General features: G+C 43.5%; 1 protein-coding gene across 1 annotated transcript; it reads left to right on the forward strand.

The window, feature by feature from the left end:
- The first annotated feature begins 6923 nt into the window (after nt 1–6923).
- Nucleotides 6924–12937, forward strand: dlc (deltaC). The gene is made up of 9 exons (XM_029772547.1): nt 6924–7218; nt 7317–7556; nt 8129–8189; nt 8424–8681; nt 9085–9446; nt 9555–9771; nt 10383–11085; nt 11320–11437; nt 11560–12937. Exons 1-9 carry the CDS (start codon nt 7168–7170, stop codon nt 11563–11565), a joined length of 2016 nt encoding a protein of 671 aa, XP_029628407.1. The 5' UTR covers nt 6924–7167; the 3' UTR covers nt 11566–12937.
- Nucleotides 12938–16339: the final 3402 nt, after the last annotated feature.

Raw genomic sequence — 16339 nt, forward strand, 5'->3', positions numbered from 1 at the left:
TTTAGACCAAGCAAAATCTGCTCGTGGAAAGGTGCGACCAAACTCTACGAACATAAAGTGCCACCTTAAACTGCTATTTAATGAACATGCACGCGGCAGAAAGCCTGGGAATCGGCCTGTGGTGTTACACTTGACACCTCTACAGAATGAGCAAATTCACATTTATAGGCGCCCTATGCCTTCTGCCACCGAGTAACACCTCTCCAAATGTTCTCGCAGTGCGTCTTTCCGCTCCTCCAGGTTGTTCCCTCTTTTACTCCTCCCAGTTTTAGCACCACAGGTCAGACACACGCCACACTATGGCAAAAGCGACGAGTCCTACACCATTTGGACTTTGGGCACGTGTGGCGAGTTGAGTGGCAAGTGCTAGAACATTTGCCCAAAAGCTGTTCCTATATGGTTGAAGAAATAGCACAACATTTAGATGCAAATCGACCAAATATTTTTTATTTCATAACATTAACATTTCTGACAAGCTCGTTCCATGGACATTATGCATGCTAAATACTTGTTAAATGCGTGCTGTCATGTCCTGTCGAATATCTGCCTCTGCAAACATAGGCAAATTACAATTATGCACATATTCGATCGTGCCATCTGGCCATCGACTTATTTTACTATTCTTTCTCCCTTCGTCGAATTCCTCTCATGACAAGTCACGCGCGCGACACCTGCGTAGGCCTTTCCCTAACAATTGTATCTGATATTCATTTGCATAATACTAGTGCTTGACTTGGGATGGTAGAAGTGCAGGAGCTGTCTTTTTCCAAGTCGGTCCATTTGTTCACCGAAATTCACTAACGACATTATGGTATAGAAACCTCTGATTATTCACTTTTAACGGTTTATACACATGTTCCATGACCTCCATGGCTTTCAACCAAATTTCCATGACTATTATTATAGCCTACATGAAAAAGTAAGCATTTTTGACACTGGAAAGCTGCTGTGTCTGATCCCATGTAGACCTATCACCTCCTGCCGTTGTGTCCTTGATCAAGGCACTTAGTCCCCCACATAGAACTGCACTGTTATAGTCACATGTTGTTAACCTGTGGTCAACCCTCCATCTGGAGAGCTCCTGGGTGTGCAGGATTTTTCAACATTAATGTGGGCTATTGGGAATCAAGGTATCTATCTAGACATGTTTATGTATAAGGCTCAAATACTCAGGTTGCAGGGGAGATCTATGCACAGCAAGTTATTTGTCCATTAGGCTATTCTTAGAATATGTTTAACGTTTCCGCAATTGCATGGCTACTGTTTAATCTTGGGAATCCCAATTTTCCAACGGTGCAGATTTATTTAGGCTCAACAGTGCTGGTGGAAAGGTAACAACAAAATGAATACTTAATTAGCTATAGTTAACTACCGAGAACTGCTACAAGTTATGTTTTGATTTTATTATTTTTTTAATTGATTGATCATATTTAAAAGTGTGCTTTTATGAATTACATTAATGACAATTATAAAACCAATTTTCATGACTTTTCATGACCTTACAAACCCTCAGTTGTCAATTTGTAACCGCGCATCATGCCATTCATGCTGGCACATTTTCAATCTGCGAAATCTTGAACAGCCTATACTCAGTCACTCACACATTCACAGACTAGCGGCAAATAAACTTGAAACATAGCGGAATCAGGAAATGAATATCCATCCTTCACTGCTATTCAATGAAGATCCCGCCTTCATTCTGCATTGATCAACCTTTTTTGCCTCGGTGTGTGAATCTGCCAGAAATAGGCTACTTTGTTTTTATACAAGAGCCAGTATGCAATTCCACCAAAAATGGAAGTGCCGGTACGGCGTTCCGGACAGCTTCCGCCCAAGTCAAGCACTGCATAATACCATGCTTCTACGCACGCACACCACCTTCTCTGCAACAAAATCAACGAGTGTCAAGAATTGGGCGCAATTTTTCCGACTATAGTGTTTGACGCATTTGACTATAGCTCCCATGAGAGCGTAAATACGCAAAACAAAATGTGCATTGGATGTTACGTATGCTGTCATTGTTTCAGGCAATTATCTGCTTTCACTGACTCAAATGTGTATTGGATAGAAGGCTTAGTGCCATGGACCTAATAAAAAGGTCATTGTTGACATTCATATCCTATCAAAAGTGTCATAACACAACATGCTGTCGTATTAAAACCACACAACTTGCATTGTTGTTTTGGTTAAAGCAATCTCATACAAAGGATGCGTTCCGTCCGGTTGTGGACACGCATGATGGCAACTTTTATTGTTTACAGAGAACAGTTCATATTTATTTATCCGGTCTTTTGTCCCGAGTTGGAACTCAAGCCGCGAAAGCACCCAATCTGGATAATTATCCAACAAAATAATGACAATAGAGGTTCATCTGTACCCTATTTTTTTATTTTATTTTTGTGACGCGGTTCAGCCGAAGCGTGCCTGTGGTAGTCAGGGCCAGCCGAGGCACGCGCGGCCCTCATTAGCATTACAATAGACGAGCGCCGAAGATGAGCAACAGTTTGCAAAGCTGCCCATTGTCTCTGTAGATCCCCGCAACAGCAAGCACACGCAGTCTACTGACACACATTAGATTGTAGGCTACAGATAATGTCGCTGTCGTGTGGACTTCAGATTTATGGTTCTTTTTGTTATTCCTTTACGTTTTTAATTACGCCTTTAAATGTTCATTGTCATTTTTTGTTTCTTTATTTAACCTTTATTTAACTAGGCAGTACAGCGTCAACAAGGAAATGTTCTAGGCTAAAGCTATTAGACTACACTCCCTTCATCTGATTATTTAGTAGTTATTCCATTGCAATAGCCTTCCTTCAGAGGTTTGGATAGAACGAACGACCGGACAACTGTTCATGTTTTCACAGAGAGAATATGGCGGACACAATCCACTTGACTGGAAGCCACTCGAGGGCCATCGGCACCATTACAGAGATACATAAACAGACAGCCGTACCCAAAACGGTATATCACAGATTCTATATGCCTACCTGCTATGTGTAGTTGAAGCTGGAACAGTTACAATCAAATAATCACATTTTATTGGTCAAATACAATACAGTACCAGTCAAAAGTTTGGCCCCCATACTCATTCAAGGGTTTTTCTTTATTTTTTACAATTTTCTACATTGTAGAATAATAGTGAAGACATCAAAACTATCAAATTACACACATGGAATCATGTAGTAACCAAAAAAGTGTTAAACAAATAAAAAATATATTTGAGATTTGAGATTCTTCAAAGTAGTCACCCTTTACCTTGATGACAGCTTTGCACACTCTTGGCATTCTGTCAACCAGCTTCATGAGGTAGTCACCTGAAATTAATTTAAATTAACAGGTGTGCCTTGTTAAAAGGTACTTTTGTGGAATTTCTTTCCTTAATGTGTTTGAGCCAATCAGTTGTGTTGTGACAAGGTAAGGGTGGTATACAGAAGATAGCCCTATTTGGTAAAAGACCAGGTCCATATTACGGCAAGAACAGCTCAAATAAGCAAAGAGAAATGACAGTCCATCATTACTTTAAGACATGAAGGTCAGTCAATCCAGAAAATGTCAAGAACTTGGAAAGTTTCTTCAAGTGCAATCGCAAAAACCATCAAGCGCTCTGATGAAACTGGCTCTCATGAAGACCACCACAGGAAACCTCTGCTGTAGAGGATAAGTTAATTAGAGTTAACTGCACCTTAGACTGCAGCCCAAATAAATGCTACAGAGTTTAAGTAACAGACACATCTCAACATCAACTGTTCAGAGGAGACTGAGTGAATCAGGCCTTAATGGTTGAATTGCGGCAAAGAAACCTCTACTAAAGGACACCATTAATAAGAAGAGACTTGCTTGGGCCAGGAAACAAGAGCAATGGACAGTAGACCGGTGTATATACAGTGTATACAGTACCAGTCAAAAGTTTGGACACCTTTATTTTTAGGAATGTTTGCAAATTTAGTCAAAATAAAAAACAGAAATACCTTATCCACATAAGTATTTTGGAGATAATCTAAATTTTGCTATGATACTCTAAATTGAGCTCAGGTGCATCCTGTTTACATTCATCATCCTTGAGATGTTTCTACAACTTGATTGGAGTCCACCTGTGGTAAATTCAATTGATTGGACATGATTTGGAAAGGCACACACCTGTCTATATAAGGTCCCACAGTTGACAGTGCATGTCAGAGCAAAAACCAAGGCATGAGGTCGAAGGAATTGTCCGTAGCGCTCCTAGACAGAATTGTGTCAAGGCACAGATCTGGGGAAGGGTACCAAAAAATGTCTGCAGCACTGAAGGTCGCCAAGAACACAGTGGCCTCCATCATTCTTAAATGGAAGAAGTCTGGAACCACCAAGACTCTTCCTAGCGCTGGCCACCTGGCCAAACCGAGCAATCAGGGAGAAGGGACTTGGTCAGGGAGGTGACCAAGAACCCAATGGTCACTCTTACTGAGCTCCAGAGTTCCTCTGTGGAGAAGGGAGAACCTTCCAGAATGAGTTTGCCAAAAGGCACTTAAAGGACTCTCAGACCATGAGAAACAAGAGTCTCTGGTCTGATGAAATCAAGATTGAACTCTTTGGCCTGAATGCCAAGCGTCACGTCTGGAGGAAACCTGGCACCATCCCTACGGTGAAGCATGGTGGTGGCAGCAAGCTGTGGGGATGTTTTTCAGCGGCAGGGACTGGGAGACTAATCAGGATTGAGGGAAGGATAAACGGAGCAAGTACATAGAGACCGTTGATGAAAACCTGCTCCATAGCGCTCAGGACATAAGACTGGGGTGAAGGTTCACCTTCCAACAGGACAACGACCCTAAGCACACAGCCAAGGCAATGCAGAAGTGGCTTCGGGAAAAGTCTCTGAATGTCCTTGAGTGGCCCAGCCAGAGCCCGGACTTGAACCTGATCCAACATCTCTGGAGAAAATAGCTCTGCAGAAATGCTCCCCATCCAACCTGACAGAGATTGAGAGGATCTGCAGAGAGGAATGGGAGAAACTACACAAATACAGGTGTGCCAAGCTTGTAGTGTCATATCCATGAGGCTGTAATCGCTGTCAAAGGTGCTTCAACAAAGTACTGAGTAAAGGGTCTGAATAATTATGTAAATGTGAAATTTCAGTGTTTTATTTTTAATGTGCAAACATTGTGAAAAAAACGTTTTCGCTTTGTCATTATGGGGTATTGTGTGTAGATTGTTTTTAATCAATTTTAGAATAAGGCTGTAAAGTAACAAAATGTGGAAAAAGTCAAAGGGTCTGAATTCTTTCCAAAAGTGTGCAAAGGTGCCATCACGGCAAAGGGTGACTAGTTTGAAAAATATAAAATATATTTTGATTTGTTTAACACTTTTTTGATTACTACATGATTCCATAGGTGTTATTTAATTGTTTCGATGTCTTAACTGTTATTCTACAATGTAGAAAATAGTAAAAATAAAGAAAAACCCTTGAATGAGTAGGTGTGTCCAAACTTTTGACTGATACTGTGTATATTTAGACAATATGGATAGAATATATCCACCCGGCAGCCTCAACGGTGCCGGGTGGTAGTCGTCTAGTGACAGTGACTAAAGTTCAAGACAGGGTACTGGGCATGGGCCAGCTAGTGTCGTCTATTTAACTGTCTGATGGCCTTGAGATAGACGCTGTTTTTCAGTCTCTCGGTCCCAGTTTTGATGCACCTGTACTGACCTAATGAGGGACAGGATTTATTCATATTGACTTATATCATGCTCATCTCCTGCCTGCACGCTCGCGCGTAGACCTAATTGTAGCGATCTTCATGGGCCTACATTTTAATTATACAAAAGTGGAATGGATTGTATGCTACTTACTCTGCCTGGACCCGAGCAGCATGAGATACGGTAGCCTATCCTACATCATTAGCTGTGCTGTGGTGTAGGATAGGCTACCCCCTAATCTGTCCAGTCAAAAACAATGCTATTTACCCATGGAAATGATTCACTTTTCCCTTCTCTGACATTGGGTGCTTATTACGCAGCGATGTTGTGTAGCCCAGCCTATGGAAGGAGAAGGTGGGTTGCATAGTCAGGTGCCGTTGATTATCATACAGCTGTAGTCATGACCCCCCCCCCCCCCCCCCCCCTCCTTCATACAAAAGCAATTATCTGACATTTCCAGTGCTACCCCTCCGAATCTTTTGATGACACAATAAAATATCTCGCTCCGAAGTCTGCCGGTTTGAGGCCTCACGCGTCAGAACAATTACAGTTCTGGGGCTGAATTAAAGTGGTGTGCGCGAAGCCCCCTCCTCCCCTCCACCGTACACCGCCATTGTCCTCCCTCCCAGGAGAAAAGGACGAAAACATCCATGAAGAATAGGGTGGCACGCGGCACGCCGAAGAAAACAAAAAGAGGAGAAAACTAACCACTGCTTAATAGAAGTAAAGTCACTGGGGATTTTTTCATGGCCAATCACATTATGACCCTATCACGCTTACACAGCAAACCTACATTTCCCCATCGACAAAGTGTATTCAACATTGCATGTATCCAGTCCTTTAATTTCCTACGTCTTGAAATTAATGTCTAATCATAGATCAAAATATGTTTGTTTTTTAAATCACACGAGTTTAGGTTAGGTCTCTTCGCAATCATGGTGCGCAGTTCTTTCAACGCGTATATATATATATATATATATATATATATATATATAGCCTATTTCTTCACATTTCCGTTCAGGTATGTGGCTGAAGTGTCCATAGAGCCTTAAACTTAAATGGGTTTGCATTTCGTTATATTACCCTATCCAATTTGGTGACACAGAATCAAAGCACATCGTAAACAGTCCCCAAATTGCATCCAAGTCTGCACAGCCTTTGACACACACCCCTTCATTCGCGCCCACTTCCTCCCCCCTCATGCTGGAAGGCGGTATAAAATCCCTGGTGCACGTTCCACTTCACGTAACTAAAGGTAGAAGTCCAGAGTGCAACTGCTCCGCAGAGCAAAGGGATTTTATTTTCGTTGTGAGCTCCATTTATATTAAGTATTGTATGAAGACTAAAAACATCTGACAAGAAGTGCGCTCTATTGTTACATTTCGCACGTGATATTTTTTTTCTTGTTTTGGGATACAATACATTTCCCCTCTATATTGGATATCTGGCGCTGTCTGCTAAACTTTCATAGCAGACGAAGAAACACTTCCCAGAATGGCTCATTTGTTATTAACGTGTTTTTTGGCGTTGATATCAACGCCACTGGTGAGTACCCGTACAAGATTGATAGAGTTATGTTATGAGTTAGTAACCTGTGCAGTCGCGCCTTTTACGCACTGATATGTACTTATTATCTCCTGTAGGTCGAGTCGTCCGGTGTGTTTGAGTTGAAAGTACACTCCTTCAGTAGTACCCGTAGTGTCTGTAAACGGTCTAGGGACTGCCAGATATTCTTCCGAGTCTGCCTTAAACATTCCCAAGATGTCATCTCACCTGAGCCCCCCTGCACTTATGGCATGGGACTGACCGAAATCTTCAGTGCTGACCCGAGCTCCATCTCCAGTAGCGTACCCATCAGAGTGCCTTTCCATTTCAAGTGGCCGGTGAGTAGCCTACTGTACACATACTCAATATACCATAGAGCTGATGGGAAATTAAAGGTCCAATGCAGCAGTTTTTATCTCAATATCAAATCCTTTCTGGGTAACAATTAAGTGCCTTACTGTGATTGTTTTCAAATAAATGGTCAAGAAGAAACAAAAATGTCTTCTTGGTAAAGAGCAATTTCGCATGTGAGAATTGTGCTAGGACTGACTGGGAGTGGGGAACTCTCTTATTTGTCTATTAACTAATGTACCACCGGGTGATGTCATCAGGCAGGCCAAAACTCCATCTCACCGAAACAGGCTGAAATTTCAGGCCGTCTTTACAAACACCTCTTAAACTAAAACGGCATTATCATCATTTTCACAATGTCACTGTATTATGGAAGTATATTTAAAACAAAGGGAAATCACGTTTTTTACAGCACTGTGCCTTTAATGGTTAATGCCTTGTGGTACATTTCATAGATTGGGTAATGGCATGAAGCTTTTCATGAAGAGTTTACACTTTAAATAATCTCGCCTTTTACAGCTTTTTGACAAAGTATATATTTTTCCTGTGTGGATTGTAGGGTACATTCTCGCTCATTGTTGAAGCCTGGAACGCAGAGTCCTCCGACGGCCAGTCCACAGGTAGGTAGCCTTCAGTCACGCTCCCTCTAGAGGACGGAAAGTGGCTTAGATATTCCTCTAACAGTCATTCCCAGCACAAGCGTTTGAGTATAAACACGTTTTACGTATTTGCAAAAATACGGTCATATTTGATTAGACAATATATATAGATTTTTTTAAAGCTATTAACTCACAAGATTGTATTTTAGGAATGTATTTTCTTTTTCGTCTGCTCAATGTCTCTCTCTTTAATAGAAAACCAGAATAACTTGATCAGCCGCTTGGCCACCCGTAGAAGACTAGACATTGGCGAGGATTGGTCACAGGATGTACATTTTGAAGAGCAAAGTGAACTTCGTTATTCTTACCACGTTGTCTGCGATGAACACTACCACGGTGACAGCTGCTCAGACTACTGCCGTCCCCGTGACGACCCATTCGGACACTATACTTGTGATGCCGCGGGCACCAGAATGTGCCTGTCGGGTTGGAAAGGAGAATATTGTTCAGAACGTAAGTGTACAGAAGGACTACAAAGTTTTTTAAACGATAAAGCCAAGTCTTTTAATTTTTTTTTAAGGTTGTTGTTCAGAATTCTTGAAATAGTTAATTCAGACATTTCAACGACATATTCTGGTAAAAAAATGTGCTTCTGTCTATTCAAATATAGAGTTTGCATCTTTTGTTCGGGCCAACCATGGAAGCTGAGTGTATGGTTTAACAGCGACACGCGTTGGAACTTAATGTGCGCTCCCTTGCGTGAACAAATATGGCATGTGTTCCTTTTGTGTGCGTACCAGCTGCTTAGTTTAGTACTTAACAAATACTTGATGTGTCTGAGCTCAGTGAAGGGGTGGTTGTTTTGTGATTAGAAAGGGAAACACTCATTCAAAAAAATTTCCCCCTATCTCTAAAGCCATCTGCTGGTCTGGCTGTAGTGAGAAGCACGGTTATTGTGAGGCCCCTGGCGAGTGCAAGTGCCGCCTAGGGTGGCAGGGACCCCTCTGTGACGAGTGCGTCCGCTATCCTGGCTGCTTGCATGGCACCTGCGGCCAGCCGTGGCAGTGCGACTGTAAAGAGGGCTGGGGAGGACTGTTCTGCAACCAGGACCTCAACTACTGCACCAACCACAAGCCCTGCATGAACGATGCTCCCTGCACCAACACAGGCCAGGGCAGCTACACCTGTACCTGCAGGCCGGGCTTCAGTGGCAACAATTGTGAGATCGAAACCAACGAGTGTGACAGCAACCCCTGCAAGAACGGAGGCAGCTGCAATGTAAGTTCTGTGTTGCATTTATCTCTCAGGATTAAAAGCTGCTACTCACAGTCCAAGTCTTTAATTGTCCACTATGAAACGCAAACCTATCCCTTTTTATATTACCAGGATCGGGAGAGTGACTACACCTGCACCTGCCCCCAAGGCTTCTACGGGAAGAACTGTGAGATCAGTGCGATGACCTGTGCCGACGGGCCCTGCTTCAACGGTGGCACCTGCATGGAGCAGGTGACCGGTGGTTACTCCTGCCGCTGTCCTGCCGGCTACATGGGCTCCAACTGCGAGAAGAAGATTGACCGCTGCAGCAACAACCCCTGTGCTAACGGTAAGCATCCCCCTAACAGCACAACCACTGTCTTGGTGAGGGAAACCTACCAGGACTTCTGATTGTTATGTTGGAACTGCTCACAAACTCTTATCTGTCCGCCTGACGACATAACTCAACCTGTGCTGTGACACATTCTTTGGCAGTTACCATCATGGGTTTTTAGAAATGTTTTCTTTTTTGCACGTAAACTCAGTTTTGTTTTGACATGCATCCAGTCCGAGCCTAAAATGTAAAAAATGCAGCATAGGCATGATACAAAAGACACTTGGCTCTTGGCTCAGACTGATATAAGGGGTGAGATAAAGCTGTCATTATGAGGTGGAAAAAACTAGTCTTAGAATGTTGTGGGCTGTTTTGTCCCCCCTGGGTCCTCATTAGCTACACTGTACTGTACTTCATGTGGGAATGAGCACAAGCTTATCTGTAATTGGCTAAATTCCTGTTGGTGTAGGAAGCAAATATGCACAGTATATATTTGCCTTCCATAAGAAGCTTTGCCACTCATACCTGCACTTCAAGTTTTGATAAACATGTTGAGTGTGCAGTGATTAGAACCCCCCCCCCCCCCCCCCCCCCCCTCGCTCTGTCTCTGTCTGTCTCTGTGATAGGTGGCCAGTGCCTGGATCTGGGCCACAGCCTGATGTGTCGTTGTCGTCCTGGCTTCACTGGGCCGCGCTGCGAGATCAACATCGATGACTGCGCCCGCAACCCCTGCCACAACGCTGGGACCTGCGTGGACGGCGTCAACGACTTTACCTGCACCTGCACCCTGGGCTTCACCAGGAAGGACTGCAGCGTCCGCGCTGATGCATGCTCCGTCTTCCCCTGCCAGAATGGAGGCACCTGCTACACCCACTTCACCGGACCTGTGTGCCAGTGCCCGGCCGGCTTCATGGGCTCCCGATGCGAGTTTAGCCTCAAACCCACCGCCAAGCCCAAGGCAGACGGCTTGCCCGCAGTCCTGGTTGTCTCCTTCGCCCTGGGCCTGGTCACCCTCACCCTGGTGGTGTGTGCTGCCATCGTGGTCCTAAGCCAGATAAGGCGTGGGCGGAAGGCCATGGCGTCTTCCGTTCGTAACGACCTGGAGACGGTCAACAACCGGCCCATAGGTGGTTCCAACCCCTTGTCCAGCCTCCGAGAGAAGGAAGCTTTCCTCATTCCCGGCGGCCATTACAAGGTGTCCAATAAGGACGCAGCGCTGACCTCGGGCCCCGCAGACAAAAACGGAGACAAGGCGGCCTACAAGCAGAAGATGGTTGACTACAACTTGGCCAAGGAGGAGGACCGTCATGCCAAGAACAAATTTGACCAGTAAGTATGCCTCGTCAAACTCAAACGGCATTGTGCCAATGAAGCAGAGAGTACGTGATCACCAGTGCCCTAGAGTTTGGAGTGCTTGTATTGAACCCAGCAACATGTTACAACTTGATCTCTCACTATGTGACGCTCAGGCTTTATCAGATTTTTGAAACCCTCATGTATGATTCCATGGCGCCTATGGAACCAAACCTGACCTCCTTTCCCTCCCTCTATCTCTTTCAACAGGAAATCAGAAGGCAGCATAATGGTTCCACCAATGAGCTTCCCTAAAGAAGGCTTGTACCACCCAGTTTTCATCATCCAGACTGAACAGCAAGCTGAACAGTGTGTCTTTGCTACTGAGGTAAGCAGCTCCTCCCATTCAAACAGGTTATTATTAAGTTTATGAAGGAAGTTATTGTCAACTAACTTTTTCAAGATTTGATTGGTAACTTTCTCCCTCTCTCTATAATTTTCCCACCTAAGGTTTAACACAGTATTCCGACACCAAGAGTACTGTGACCAACAAGGGCTTTGCCTGATCATGTTTACAATCTTTCAAAGACAATTCAAAGAATTGAAGAGGATATATTAAATCAACATGTATTATTTAATATTTATTCATGCTGCTCATTAAAATGAACTTTTTCACAACATTGACAATTTTGGATACAATAAGTGAAAAGTGGGGGTGGAGAGTAAAAAGAATGTTCCGGCATAATTTGCACTACATTTTTAAATCTAATATAATTTGCTTTGTGTTAAATTTTAACAAAACAAAAACTTTCTTCGGAAGAGTGCCAAGGATTCACCATTCACAGAGAAGCAGGACCTTTTTCTCTCCTGATGCCTTATCGAAAAGAAAACGACATCTCAATTAATCTAGAGGGGCCTTTTTACAAACTATGAATAAGATATCACTGCAATCCACTTGAGAATCAAAATGAACAGCAAGGACATTTTCGTGGCCTATTTGTTTTTTGTTTTTTTTGGTGTCAAAGTGGGAAACAATGTTGAAGCTATTAAAGAACTGAAGACTAAGGTTTACTGAAAGCTTAGATGGACAGTTGTCTATAAATATCTGAGTTTGTAGTGGCCGTATGTCATATCTAGGCCTTCAAGTCCCTAAACTGGACTCCCTTTCCCTATGGAAATAAATCACCAATGTGCCCCATCTTTCAGCGCATTACATGTACAGTATACTTAGGAAAATGTTATCAAGTGCCTGATCTTTAAATTATGCTATGACTTAAGGAAAAATGGTACTGATCTTACACACTGACATTTTGTATGTGTCCTTTTGTGTTTGTTTGATACTGTACATGTTTTTTTCGGTCTCTTCCGGAGTATTTTTTTATTTTTTTACAAACATACCAGAAAGTCTTATTTGAACCAGTTGAAAGTCGTAGTACATGTCATTTGTACAGTTTGATTTTCTCAATGTCTTTCAATTTACAGCTTCCATCTTGCCAAACACCCAGTGCTTTTATGGCATTCCCTTGACTTGAATGAAGTGCATTATGCATAAAGTCTGCTTCCCCGATGACAAAATATCCTAGTTTTTTTTAACCGACAGTGCTGGATCTTTAAAAATATGTTTATTTTTTAAAGAGTGAAGGACTCCAAAGAGGTTGTTCTTTTTAATTTGAAACCAAATAGATGTTTTTTTTTTAAATATTTGTATTATTGTCCTCTTTAATTTAACAATGCAATGTGTACATAACCATGAGATATTCTTTCTATTTAATTTTTTTGTACATCATTTGTATTTATGAAGAGAATTGTATATATGTCTATGTTGTGACTATTGTCACAAAGTCCCCCAAAATATATTTTTTTCATAATAAATCAGAGAAAACAGTAATTCGTGTGTTGTCTTCCACTGGGGGTTGGGGTCTTTGGGCTGCTTGCTTGATAGTTATGGTAAGTAGATGGGACATGGTGCTCAAGTCGATGGGGCCCATTTACTTTTGTTGCTGGGCCCCTTGAACCCTCCTAGATAGGCCAACCCCTGCTATCACAGAAAGGGAATCACGTGGATGACACTAGCTAGCAGATTGTTGCCTAGGAGGAGGCTGCGGTGCTGTTTGGAGATGCATCATCTAGGGATTCATGTGCCAGCCTAGAAAAGGGAGAGATCCTACAGGGTGTTTTCTCTAAAGCCTGGGGCATAGTTCCCACAGCATACATTATCTGGCTCTAAAGACCAGCTCTAATCCATCTCCCTGACGCCTGTATACATATGCTAATTCTCTATCACTTTCTCCACCACCCCCCCCCCTTCAACGAGACCCTGTATTGTGCAAAATAGATCCAAGGAGAAGCGTATGTTAACAAATCTGCACCACTGCTCCTAGTGTCGTGTGCACACATCTGCTGACTGCTCATGAGGTCGGATTTCTAACATCAGTTCTGAAATCTGTTTTATTTTCTGTATTTTACTCAAGCAATAAGCATCATGAGAAACTGAAATTGAGTGTTCCTGTGTTGGAGGAAGATCCATTGAGAATAACCTGCCTCTCAAGTACTCAATTTGAAAGCAAATTCTTGTGAAATTCTGTCCATCTTGCCATGTCTGATATTTGAGTAACTCAAACATTACAACAAAGTCTATGGGTTAAAAAACGTTAGCTGACATGGGCTAGTTGATCTGACACGTCATAAATAGTGCTCTAAGGTATGCAATGACTGACATTTTAGAAATTGCACCTTGTGGATTCTACTATTACAACTTTCAAGGGTAAGTGAAATCCGGACTGAAACCCCCCCCAAAAAAACTCTGCCCCCCCCTGACCTCTCATCAGGGGGTGCGCCCCACAGTTTGTGAACCACTGATTTAGCAGATGCTCTTATCCAGAGTGACTTACAGGAGCAACTAGGGTTAAGTGCCTTGCTCAAGGGGACATCAACAGATTTTTCACCTAGTCGGCTCAGGGATTCGAGCCAGCGACTTAACCGCTAGGCTGCCTAATCACTTGCATATGTACTATGTACTCTCAACTGCCATCCAGGTCATTTGGCTGTGCTATTAGAGAAAGCACAGCGATAGCACATAAACAAATAAATAATCTGACCTTGTGTTCCCATTTGAGCTTTGTTGTGTGTTTTAAATGGTTGAAAGCGCAGTGAAAACCCATTTGGATGAAAACGAAACCAAAAATCTGACATTGTTTTTGGAATTTGCTTGTGCTTTTAGCTGGTTGAAAGCATAGTGATAACACATTGGGTATACAACAAACTTCTGGCTGTCTTTTTGAGTGGGTGAATAAAGGTCGAAATCTCATTGATCAACGTCTCAACCAAATATTACCCACATTTCCACGTTGAAATGACGTGATGTGCCCAGTGGGAAATAATCCGATCTAAACATGGTCCAATTAACTATTATTGATCTGAAGCCTGATACTCTCCTCTCTTTTTATCACAACACCCCTCCCCTCCGTTTTCTCCCTCTTCCTGCAGCTGTCCAGCCTGAGTAAAATCTTAACAAATCCTCTTGTCCATTGGTGCTAAAAGTGGGGGTTAAGATGAGCAAGCTGCTAAGCTCGTTGGACATGGTGTTGTTGAGTACACTGAACTGTGAGAGAGAGAGAGTGTGTGTGTGTGTGTGTGTGTGTGTGTGTGTGTGTGTGTGTGTGTGTGTGTGTGTGTGTGTGTGTGTGTGTGTGTGTGTGTGTGTGTGTGTGTGTGTCATGGGTGAGGGGGTATTGCAGAGGGGCGTGTGGCTCCTTTCATCGCACTCTGCGAGCGGAACCAAAACAGAAAGCAACATGACTGTGTATTAAAATGATAGGAAGTCGCAGTCATGCCACTAAACTGCTTGTGTAGAGAAGAAACCCCTCCCAACATGTCATAGTACTGTACATGACTTTCATTTATAGTGAAATGGGGCGTGCACAGAGCAGATAGCTTCGCTCACAGCCTAACTGTCAAGGGCCTCTGTTACATCAAACAGTGGCAACCGAACCATCCTTATAGTTAATCAGTTCCAAGTGCCACGTGTTCAGACCCTGTTAGAAAACAGCAGAGGAGTGGAGAGACTTCAGACCTCAGGCTTGCCTGCTGTTCACCTGGCTTTATTTAAAAAAATCTTGCACTAAAGTTTGAACTTTGAACATTTGTTATGTCATCTGGGGAGCGAGGAAGACCAACCAAGTCTTTCCCATTGACACTGCCTGCTCCTGGAGTGGAAGAGAGAGGGTTTGACTGAGTGGTGGCCGTCTGAAGATGGCTGCTCTGGATTGGCCAGAGCGCTGGGTCAAAACAGGATGTGGTTGTATACACAGGTCTGGGAGTGGCTGAGACGCGCAGCTGGAGTCACAGAGTACCTCTGCGTCCTGTTTACCCCGCCGAGCAGAGGCTGCAGAGAGGGGGCCTGCCTGCGCCCCTCAAAAGTGGCCTTCCCTAGTTTCCTGTGGCTGATTGCGCCCTGTGCCAACTGATTGTGGCGCTACTTGTCAAAAGCCATCTCTTCAGAAAACAAACAGAGCCCTCTGCGCGTGATTCTCTACTTCCCTTATGTTCTTCTTGGGACGGGGCGAATGCTGTCAATGGGCTACTCATGCTCATTCCTATCAATTAAATGGAGATGTTTTCTATGCAGGTACTAAGATAATCAGCGATTCCTATCAACATACTAAAAGCTCTTTCAATTTCACCCTGTTTTTATCCATCTATTTATTTAGTGTTTATGTTTGTTCAACATTCTTTCAAATGTTTTGTCACAACAGAACAGCTTGGTTTCTGTGCATGAACGAAAGACCACTCCCTAATAATTTCATCAGAAAGTGGTTGAAATCTGGTTGGGAAAATGGTTTTCAGGGAGGTCTCAAGTTCAATTCAAATGATAAATACAACTCCTGAATGAGTGAGTGTTTATTCCCGGAATCCCCTTTCCTCTTGGTCAATAGCGGGGGGGGGGGGGTGAGTCGGTGAGTCAGGTAAACACTGGTGAAAAACTCCAGCCTTCTCTCTGTGCTCCTGGCTTTGGGTGACACCAGGCACCGGGGCAGGAACTCTACTGTTGCCACTGTTGTCTTTTCCTTGTATCCTCTTCAACGGTCAGAGGAGGAGGATGAGGAGGAGGGATGAGGAGGAGGGATGAGGAGGAGGGATGAGGACGAGGGATGAGGACGAGGGATGAGGACGAGGGATGAGGACGAGGGAGCTACACCCCATCCTCATTTGTTCCTGTTGTATTACTGCCGTGGTGCGGAGTGGCCTTTAGCTCAGCAGGCTAAGACAACGGAGTGGTCAGGGCTGTAAT

The sequence above is a fragment of the Salmo trutta genome, chromosome 13 (assembly GCF_901001165.1).
Source record: "Salmo trutta chromosome 13, fSalTru1.1, whole genome shotgun sequence".
NCBI lineage: Eukaryota > Metazoa > Chordata > Actinopteri > Salmoniformes > Salmonidae > Salmo > Salmo trutta.